Here is an 11,183-nt window from a genome sequence, read left to right as displayed (position 1 = left end):
ACGAGCTCGGAGCTCGGCCAGCTGTGGCGCGCGCGCCGCCTGCTGGGGACCTGGAATGCCCAGCAGGAAGAGGCGGCGCACCTGCCGTCCCTCGTAGCTACGCTGCTGACCCCAAGTGTGCCGGATGAGCTCACGGCGCTCGTAGTTCTCCGGAGACGACTTCACAGCCAGGAGCAGGGAGACAGCGCCGCGGCCCGCGCACTTGTATGGAGCTCGGCCAGCTGTGGCGCGCGCGCCGCCTGCTGGGGACCTGGAATGCCCAGCAGGAAGAGGCGGCGCACCTGCCGTCCCTCGTAGCTACGCTGCTGACCCCAAGTGTGCCGGATGAGCTCACGGCGCTCGTAGTTCTCCGGAGACGACTTCACAGCCAGGAGCAGGGAGACAGCGCCGCGGCCCGCGCACTTGTATGGCGCATCCCAAAGCAGCGGAAACTGGCGGCAGTGTCTGTACAGCAGGAAGTCTTGGATCCTCCCAGGCAGCTGCTCAAAGTTGGGCACGCTGTTCGCTGAGGCATTGGCCATACACAGGGTCCCGGGGTGCAGCGCTGAGGGCTGCACAGCGACAGAGGGAACATCAGTGGGGTCCTCCCCCTTCTCCAGCGGGGACCCCAGTTCTTGGAGGAGCCACAGGCGCAGTGCCAAGAAAGTCATGCCCACAAGCAGGAAGGTCACAACCTTCAGATTCGTGGGCCTGCGGCGCAGAAAAGCCATCTGCCGGGGAAAACCAAATCAGAAGTGAACCAGGAGTCATATTTGACATCAGAGTTGTAAAAAAGGAACCAAAATTCAAGATTACACCGCAGTATCTCATGTCTCCCACACTCAGGAGCATTCTTCTGACCTTCAAAGGGTATTTCTCATTGCTGCCTGATAGACCTTGGATGTCACTCGGGCCCAGCAGACTCTTCCTGTCCACAAACAGTGTCCATCTTTCTGAGAATTTGTTTGCATCTTTCTTTTCTCACCGCAGTGAATGGTACCACCATTCATCGAGTTTCTTCAACTAGAAGCCCTACTCCCCTCCCCTGCCCCACCCTCGGTTTATAACCACTCCTCACACTCTTTACTTCTGCATTCTACAGTTCTCTCATGTTTATTTACTTTTTTCCATCCCTGCCCAGCCTGGATCCTCTCTAATCTATTTCCCTCGTCGTGGTTGCCCATGGAAGGAGGTCATGACACTGAACAGTTCTGGCTGCACTTTTTAGGACCGCGCTATCTGACCGAGTCAGTTTAGATCTATGGATCTGAGTGTTCTCTTCTAGAGCATAGGTTAGTAAATTACTACGTTTTAGGGTTGTGAGCATTAAATGAACATAACATGGCCCTGAATGGATGATACCATTATTGTAACCTTTTGGCATTCTTCAGTTCCACTTGCTTTTATTTGTAGCTGCTAGTATTATTTGCTGTTCTTCACACCTGTGAAGTCATGTCCTCTCTTGTATGTAGCCTGCCCAGGTGCATCCCAAGTGTGGGCTTCATGAAGAACCTCCTGGAAGACACACACCTGTAATCTTTACTCTTAGGAGGCTGAGGCAAAAGGACTACCATGAGTTCAAGTACATATTGAGACTCCTGTCTCAAAAAAAATGAAACCAAACTAAATGACCCAGGATAATTCCTAGATCATAGCAACCTTTTTATATTATCCTATTATACCTAGCTTGGTCACATTGAGTTCTGTCATACATGGGGCCCTGTCACTTTCTTAAAACATATTCCTCCTCCATTTCATGGATTCCACACTCTCCTAATTCTCCTCTTCATTAACCATGTCCTTCAGTTTCCTTCATTCAGTGTGCCCTCTGTAAAGACCTTTAGTAGTGAGGGTTATCCAGGGCTCTGTCTTGGATATTCCTTTCACCTTTGTTCAGCGTGACTCCCTTCTCTACCGGGACCCTCAATCCCCAAATTTACCCACCTGCTATTTAGCAGCTCCACCTCTAACCATTTTCAAGCCAAAAACTTTGACTTCCTCCTTTCTCTCATTTCTACATCCAACCCAGAGTGCAGAAATTTGTCTTTTTTTCATTGTCAGTACTGGGGATAGAACTCAGGACATTGTATTTGAGAGGCAGGTGCGCTGCTACTGAGCTAAAGTCCCAGCCCCTGTCTTTTTTTTTTTTTTTAATATGGGAACTCCAGATGGAACTCCAACTTGCAATCATCCTGCCTCAGCTTCCCCAAGTACTGGGATTACAGGTATGCACCACAATGCCAGGTTAGGCCTAGTCACTTTTTTTTTTTTTTCTGGTACCGGGAATTGAACTTGGGACCTTAAGCTTGACGGGCAGGCGCTGTACTACTTAGTCGCTTCTAATTACTAAATATTTTGTTAACCTACACAGTTCCATTCTATTAACAGGCTAATCCAAGCCAGCCTCTCTTGCTCAGATGAGAACCTCCTGCCTGGTCTCTTCTTCCATTCTCTCCCTTTAGCCTACCCCTCCTTTGCTGCAGCTGGGGTGACCTTTGGACTGTGCAGATGCAGATGTCCTTCCTCAGTTTCTTTTCCCCAGTTCCCTGGGAGCCACCTGACTTGGCCATCAGTCAGTCAGCAATTGTAGCTGCCAACTGCTAAGCCTCTTCCTGCCCTACGAAAAAGAAAAAAGAGCTTTATCTTGTGCTGTTCACCTACCACAACTGACTACCCCTTCCCTCCCTTGCCTAGGTAAAGTCTACTCTCTGATTCACTTAATTTTTTTTAGACAGTATCTGTGTCATCCAGTTTGGACCTAAATTTGTGATTCTTCTGTCCCAGCCTCCTGAGTAGCTAGGATTATACGGCACCTGGCACACTACACCTGGCTCCTTGGTCCACTTGAAGGACATTTTTTTTTTTTTGGTACCAGGAATCAAACTCAGGACTTGTTCTTGACAGTTAGGTGTGGCACCACTGAGTTAAATCCCCAGCCCTAAAGGACATATTCTTATAGGAGCTTTAGTGAAGCTCAAAGGAGACCAGGTGCCCTGTTAGTCATTCCTGGGTTATCTCCACATTTAGTCTGTCAGCTTCTTGAGGTCAGGAGTCACATCTGTGTTGTCCACTATTGAATTCCATGTGCCATGAACAATAAAGAGGGGCACATGCTGGTTTCCTGGCTTTGAATTCCACCTGTAAGACCTAGCTACATGGCTGAGCAAGTCGATGTCCAGTGGTAGCAAACCCATGGCACACTATTTCAGCAGGCTGTTTGTTATCACTGAAAACTCTAACAGGTTCAACATCACTGAAGTAGGCTCTCTACTACTCACCTCTTAAGAGTTTTTGTGAAGACTAAGTGATAATTTATGTAAAGAATTTGAGTTGGGTTCCCAGAACTTTGGGAGGCTGAGGTAGGATGATTGGAAGTTTAAACCCAGCTGGGGAAATTAGCTTCTTTGTGAAATTCTGTCTTTAAAATAAAAAAGTGGGGTAGGAGAATGGGTCTAGAAATGTAATGAAGGCCCTGGGTTCAATCCTCAGTACTGAAAAAAAAAGTATAATGATTTGTATATAGTAAGTCTTTACTGCTAGCTATTATGATTATCAAGGTGCCAATAAATAGTTGTTGAATGACTGCTTTCCCCAGAGTAGTCACCTGTGCTTATTCTGTTATGCTCAGTTGCGTGTTCAATACATAATTTCAGAATAAGTAGTTTGCACAGAGTAGATGTCATCGGGTTGGACTGTGCTCTAGTGCTTGTATATTACAGTCCATATACAACATTGATCTCAGAGTGGGCACAGATCAGGTGTTTGTGAGGAATGGCAGCAAATTACCAAGATGAGTAGGAAAACCCTACAGATGTGTCAGAGTCCTCACTGAGCACCTATTAGAAATCTAGGTATAGGTTTCTGTGTTTCTGTTTTGTTTTGTTCTTTCGAGACAGGCTCTTGTTGTGTAGCCCAGGCTGGCCATGAACCGATGATCCCCCTGCCTTGGCTTCGTGAGTGCTGGGATTACAGGTATGTGCCACCATGCTTGGTTTTCTGTTGCTCTTAACACAACCCTGCTTCAGTGTCTATGAATGGAGAGATGAGGAATGGTGAGATGAGCTGTTATGATCAGAGTACTCAGTGCATAGTCCTGTGCCTGGAGTATTTTGGGCAGGCAATAAATAGTTTTCAATGGATAAAAGAATGAAAATAGAATTCGGAGTCTGAACAACTGGGCTTGTGTTTCAGCTCCTTTCCCCAGTTAACCTCCTGGATTTTAGTTTCCTCATCTGAAAAGAAATATTTGTCTCTTAATAACATAAGAAAATAATTTTGTGAGTGCTAAAGTAATGTACAAATGCTAGTTAAAAAAATATGCCTCTTTACTGCAAATCATATCTAGAAAGAAAAATAATCTCAGTTCCTTTTTTTTTTTTTTTTTTTTTTGTAGTACCAGGGATTGAATTCAGGACCTTGCACTTGTGAGGCAGGCGTGGTGCCCCTAAATGAAATCTGCCACCCCTGTGCAATCTGTCTTAATGCAATGATAAATATTGTTCCAAGGAAATGTGCATTTACTTTGACAAACCTGAGCCAGGAACCTGGATCCTAGCCAACTTTAACAGAAGAGAGGAAAAGGTGTAGGGCCAGGTCTGTTTTGAGGTTGGCACTGGCTTGTTCACTTCTGTTCTTGGGTGCTGGGCTGTGCAGCCTGAAAGCTTTGACTTGCTTAGATGTGTAGAGCATCTTCTCTGTGGGTCTTTCTGCTGGACTCCCCTTTGCTCAAAGCAACCTTCCAGGTGTTCTGGACCACCTGCACTTTAAACTTTGCTGACCTCTGCTGGCCCCGATCCCCTGTCTCTCAGGACTCAACTCCAGCACCACCACCTTCAGGTAACCTCTTGGTAAGTCCAGGTCAACAGATTCTGTCTCCTAGCTAGCACCATGGCTGCTGAGTTAGCAAAGATGGTGAAAGAGGACAGACTTGCCATTTACTTGACCTGTTTGAATTGAATGTCAGGCTTTTTATTTGTGAGAATTTAGGCAGGTTATGTATCTCAGCATTTCATGATTCAATGATTAGTTTGTAGGACTATACTTAGTATGTAGTAAGTATTACAGTAATGGTAGTAATTGGTTTAGAGGGCTAATCTTTTTATGGGGTAAGTTCAACCTTCCCTGCTAGATTGAAAGCTACTCCTAGTATGTGACCTACTATCTTAATATGAGGTTTGCTTTAAAGTCTTTTGTTGAATAAATTGCATGTAAAACATTCACACAGTGCTTCTCCTATCCCTAATACTGGGGATGGCCTCATGCATATTGAGCTATACCCACAGCCCCAAGTATGCTGAATTTGACAGTCAGGGGCTTCATCCTACTTCTGAGAATGGTCAGGATGCAGAGATGAATTGACTCAGTCCTGGACTATAAAATTATGTGATGTATACAGAACAGAGAGAAGGAACTTGGGGAAGGGACTCTGAGTGAACCAGGGAAACCTCACATTAGAACTGCATTGTACTAGGTATCCACTGCTGAGAACAAAGTATGCCACAATTTAATGGCTTAAAACAGCCACCATTCATTATTTCTCAAGATTCTGTGGGTAGAATGAAAGATTCTTGTGCTTTTCCCAAGGAAAAATGGGAAAAATAAAGATAGGGAAAAGGGGGACAAAGAAAATCATAACTTTAAAAATAAAACTGAATACCCATGTATACAAGCAAGCCCAGTTTAAAAATTTACTTTCTTTTCTCCTAAGAAACAGTAAGCCTGGGGTCTTAGTTACTTTCTTGTCAATAAACACAATACCCAACACCCAAAACATAAAAGAGGAAAGGTTTGTTTTGGCTCACAGTTTGTAGAAGTTCTAGTCCACAGTCAACTGGCTCCAAGGCAAGGTGGTGTGGCAGAGGGGCATGGCAGAGAACTGCTCATAGCACGGCAGGCAGATAGCAGAGAGCAACCAGGGAGGGAGGGAGATACACCTTTCCAGGCCATGCCCCCAGCAACCTATCTCCTCCAACCAGGCTTCACCTCCAATTTAGCTATAAACTCGCCTATGAGTACATGAGACTTTAGGGGGACATCCAGATATAAACCCTAATACCTGGGCAATTCCCTTTTACTTACAAAGGACTTTGGCCATTCTCTATTTATCTACAAATAGGCTTCTTTCTCCTGTGAAGAAACCATCTCTTTTCACCTTTAAAACAGACCTTTCCCTATAGGTGGGCTATGGCTCTACCATTTCTAATCATTGTTCCCTATGATCAGACCATCACCTCTCTCCCCGCAAAAGAGCTATCATCCTTCATTGTAAGATGAATCCTGTTTCCATAGATTCACAGGTTCTATAGATTTGCCCCCAAATCTCCCATAAACATACTCAGGACTGGACTATGATAGATCTCTTTCTCGAGGCCCACCCTCTTTTCAAATATATACTTCTGAAATTCTACCTAAAGCCAGGCTTGGTGGTGTATGCCTCTAATTCCAGCATTTGCGAGGCCGAGATAGGAGGATCACCACGAGTTTGAGGCCAGCATGGGCTACATAGTGAGTTCAAGGCCAGCATGAACTACATACTGAGATTCTCCCAAAAAACTTTTCTACCTAATAAATCTCTATGCCTCTCACTGACATGTCCTGAAAATTCTTTTTCCATGACAGAAGTCAAATGAACTTACAACCTATTCCATAGGTAGAAAGGGTTTAGGTTCCTCATCACTTCTCTGGGAACCTCTTAGGGCCCTGTCCAGTGATAGATCCACCTGGGTTTACTCCTGTGGCTGTCCATATTCCACTAGTGGTCAGAGCTTGCTCGGGTGGGATGGATGGGCCTCTCATCCCTGTGCTGCTTCATAGTATGCTGATCTCAGGGTTCTAAGGCAGTGAGGCCTAGGCTGCAGAACTTATATAACATTAGTCCTACTCTTACCATGGGTTATAGGGTCTGGGGACAGGCATTACTCAGATTCTAGTGAGTGGGAGTGGTCCCCAAGGGAATGAGGAGTGTTCTATCTATATTACCACCATATTTTGTTGGTCAAAGTATCACCAGACCACTCCAGATGCCAGGGGTGAGGAGTTCCAAAAATTTGTGGCCATATTTAACTTGTCCCATGGATCTTGAAGGTGGTAAGGAGTTTTCCTAGTGGGAAAAAGGTGTAAAGAGGGTGAGGGCATGCCAACCAGAGGTACAGAGAGGGAATAAACAGGATGCATCTGGGAAACATTCAATGTTTAGTATAGTTGGAGGGATAATTACTGGGAGTGCAGAGATTGCAAGTAGAGAGACAGATTTAGAAGTACCCTGAAAATGATCATGGATTTCATACCTGGAGTTTTAATCAATCCTTTGAAAATTCTCAGTTCTTTGTCCTATTTTTGAGTACATTGTTGCTGGGTATGGTGATGGATCCCTGTAATCCCAGAATTTTGGGAGTGAGGCAGGACCAGAAGTTTGAGCCCAGCCTGAGAATCTCAGAAACTTAGGAAGACTCTATCTGAAAGGGGGGGGGGCTGGAGATGTAGCTGTGTGAAGACCCTGGACTCAATCTCTAATGCAAGGATAAAAGTATATTGTAGCATCCCACGATGGAGGCTAGGACCTGAGAGTGGAGGTGGTCCAGTGGAGGAGCTGTGGTCAAGGCCTGACTGGGCAGGGGCTGTCAGAATGTTAGATGGGAGGGGAGGAGGGGGTGAAGGGAGGGCACAGACAAGGGGAAAAAAATGAGAACCAAGACCTGTCATGTAAAGGTACAAGATCCCAATAACGAACGTAATTGTACTGTATACCTAAAATGTACCAATAAACTCAATAATAAAAAAAAGAATGTCAGATGGGATTCATATCTTGGTAATTTACTGGATGTTCTATGATAATGTTCATTTCACAGCGTCCCTGTACTTAGAGGGTTTGGCTGAGAAGAATGAGAGGTAAGGATAAGTGTGGCGGCCCAGCAGTCACAACACGAACATGCCTGAGTTGGGGAGTGAGGATTGAGAAAGGAAAGAACACTCAAGCCTGAGTGGAGACCAAGAGAAGTCTGATTTATTTCACAGAAACAGCTTTTTTTTAAAGGCACACCAACAGGAAGCACCAAGCAACTATTTGTATCTTATGCAAAGACCGGATTTTCTGACTCTTGAAAAGAACATCAGATCTTTGGCTATCTCTTTGAGTTCCTCCCATCACAGGTTCAAAAAACAAGTTTAACAAGCAGAGTGCTTGAAAAGGAACAAATGTTAACAAATGTTAATTAGGTACATCCTGACCACACATTGTGTCAATGCCTTAAATGTAGAGAAAGAAGTTATCTTTCAAATGTCAAACGCCAGTGGGCCATGACTGGCCCCCTCAGATAAGGGGAAGAAAGGAGAGGCCAAGTGTAGTAAAATGTGTCTAGAGGATTAGGGAAGCCTGAAGACTTTATTGGTGACCTCATGGTAGATGAAGATGAAACAGGTTGAAAGCACCAATTAAATCCTGGAGCAATTGAGTACAAGAGACAGGTTTAGGGAGGGACTGAATAACATTCCTCCTAGATCCCATTCATATTTGAGAAGCTAGGACCTGGCATAGAGCAAACATCTCTAAAGGCTGCCTGGATGACTGAATGAATTTTAACTAATTTTCTTTAATCCCCCTAAAACATATTTTCTCCACAGTAGAAATGTCCTTAGAAAGTTTGGATGAATTAAAATGATAAAAATATTCAATGGAGATAAGGCTAATGGAATGCAATGAAGACTTTAGGAGAGATAGCTGTGCCATCGTTAGGAAATTTATGCAGGGGTCAGGGAGGAATTTAATTGGAGGAAGGGAGTATGTGTGTGAAAGAGTGGTTTTGGAAAGGTATATACTGTACTGTTCAGGGGCATAATTAAAGCATAATTTCGACTGTCTCCTTTACAGTGGGTGGTGTGGAAAGTCTTGGTCCAGTGTCTGTTCTGCCACCTTAGTCTGAAAAATGGGGGTGGGATAAGAAAGAAGAACTTGTCCCCACATTCAAAAATAGTTCTGTGGGCACAGGCCAGCACTTCACAGAAAGGAAGGAAGGAAAGTTGCTTCAGGTTGCACTGGTTACTGAGAAGGATCTGGAAGAGGGCTGACTCCTCACTCTGGTTCAGAAGTTTTGAGGTATGATTGGCAGGCCCAGGCTAGGCATTCTTGCAGGAAGCTTCCTGTTCAGAAACTGTTGTAATTAGATTCATACTGACACATGGTATTAAACATTATGATAACCCTACATTTCACAGATGTAGAGTCCAAATTTACATAGGTGATATTGGTCATAATCACTGTATAACTTTTCAGTGGATGATGAGGATCCTAATTCAGGTCTTTAGATACTCAAGGAGATGATGTATCTGTCAATACCCTGTCAGGATTAACACCAGTGGGCTCCTGCTTGGAGCCTGTTCCTCAGGTCATTGTGGTGTCAGGGCTTCTGTCCTGCCCCTCATACCACACACCTATCTCTGCTAACAGCCACCAAGTTCACCCTTGGCACCCACAGACCCTGAGGAAGAACTCAGGCTATCACTTAGGATTCTTTCCCCAGTGACTGATGATTCTCTTTGGAAAGAGCTGTTCTTGTCCTTCAGAATTCCTCTCCTTATTCCTTAAATGGTTTGACTTCTGTCCTTTTTTCTTCCATGATCTTACCCACTTCCATTATTGGGAATGTTCACAATTTTAATTTCACATCTTCAGCTCATGTCTCAGCTGAGGGCCAGATCCATGTTTATTATCTTTATGCTCTGCCAAGAGCTCAACAAATCCCAAACTTACTCTTCCTAACTGATACATTTGATTTTTCATCTCTGCTATGATTACCCCCATATCTTTCACTGGGACTACTATTCTATTTGGTTTTCTTATATCCACATTGGCTTCCTTTCTAGTCTCAAGAGCTTTCCAAGTTAAATTATTCACATAGCTTCCAAAACAACATGTGACTCAATTCTCAGACACTCTCCTCTTGCTGTGTTGTAACTAGATGTTTTTTCTATTCCACCCCTGATTCTTCTTATTCTTCAGTTCCTGACAGATGCTCTTTTCATATCTTCCCTAGTCCAGGTCCTAGCATACATTCCTAGAGCTTTCTACTCCCTTCCTCCTTGACATCACAAATATACCTGGAACAGGTATTTATTAGACACTACAAGGGATATTTGAAAAATATCATGAATACTTAAGTTAAAACAATTTTATTACAGTAAAAGACACATTGACCCTAATTCCCCTCAAAATACTCCCTCTTACTTTGAACACACTTATTCCATCATTCCTGTCACTTTCTGAAGCACTTCTGGAAGTCCTCTTATGTGAGTGTTTTAGCTACACTGTCATGACCGTAGCTATGGTTAGGCCACCCCATAAAGTGAGACAGGTCCTGCTTTCCCTCTTACCTAGGTAGATCCTTTTGAGATAGTCCAGCCCAAAGGTAAGGGGTTGTGGGGAAGGACTGAAAGGGAACCTCAGACTGTACTATAAAGAAACCCAGTATGAGCTCATAAAATTGGATAAATCACACAACATGTGCCTATTTGGAGTTATGTTTGTGAGGAAAGGTGGTTATAGAAAGGTGTGTATGTTCAGAGGTGGAATTAAAGAGCTCCTAAACTTCAGTTTCCTCGTTGTCATCCTTTTCATAAAGCACAGCTCAGATTGCTTTGCAAATTTACTTCTGTGTTCTGTTAGGCAAGAAGGATTTCTGGTTCAACTCCTGTCAGTATCTTATCTGTTGATCCAGGCAAACTGTTCCATCCTGACACACAAAGGAGGGATTAATTGACAGATCCAGCATATGGTCAGCAGTGACTGAAACTACCCATTCTAGCAGAAGTTAGGAAAGCTAATATTTGAAAAGTGGTTTAGCAAACTAGGTGGCAAGATGTAGGAAATTCAAACTTGTTTTATTGTTGTAGGTGACTTATGTGACTGTCAAGATGGAATCACAGGTGTATATGGCTTAACCAGTAGTGTTGTCTTCCTGTCCTGCCCTCCTTTTAGTGTGAAGCTGGAAAACTCATGTGTTTACTGCAGAGCTCCTAGAGTCAAGGATAATATGTACTTATGGATCATAGAGTTTTTTTCCCATTAAGTTTATTGGTACATTTAAAGCAAACAGTTATATTTATCATTGGGATATTGTACTTTTCATGATATATCTTGTTTATTTTTCCCCCATTCCCCTGCTCTCCCTTCATGTCCTTCACCCTTCCTTATTTACAGCTCTTAGTTACCA

At 43.8% G+C, this 11,183-nt stretch overlaps 1 protein-coding gene across 1 annotated transcript in view; it reads right to left on the bottom strand.

Annotated features, from left to right (window-relative positions):
- Window positions 1-710, bottom strand: part of B3gnt6 (UDP-GlcNAc:betaGal beta-1,3-N-acetylglucosaminyltransferase 6) — a 1,459-nt gene extending 749 nt beyond the window's left edge. The window contains 1 exon segment of the mRNA XM_033763934.1: window positions 67-710. Within this exon segment, the coding sequence (XP_033619825.1) occupies window positions 67-710 (644 nt within the window).
- Between the last annotated feature and the right edge of the window lie 10,473 nt (window positions 711-11,183).

The sequence above is a fragment of the Fukomys damarensis genome, unplaced genomic scaffold (genome assembly GCF_012274545.1).
Source record: "Fukomys damarensis isolate Sample0158 unplaced genomic scaffold, DMR_v1.0_HiC HiC_scaffold_16, whole genome shotgun sequence".
NCBI lineage: Eukaryota > Metazoa > Chordata > Mammalia > Rodentia > Bathyergidae > Fukomys > Fukomys damarensis.
The sequence above is the reverse complement of the archived record's forward strand: the minus strand, read 5'-3'. Positions and strand labels throughout refer to the sequence as shown.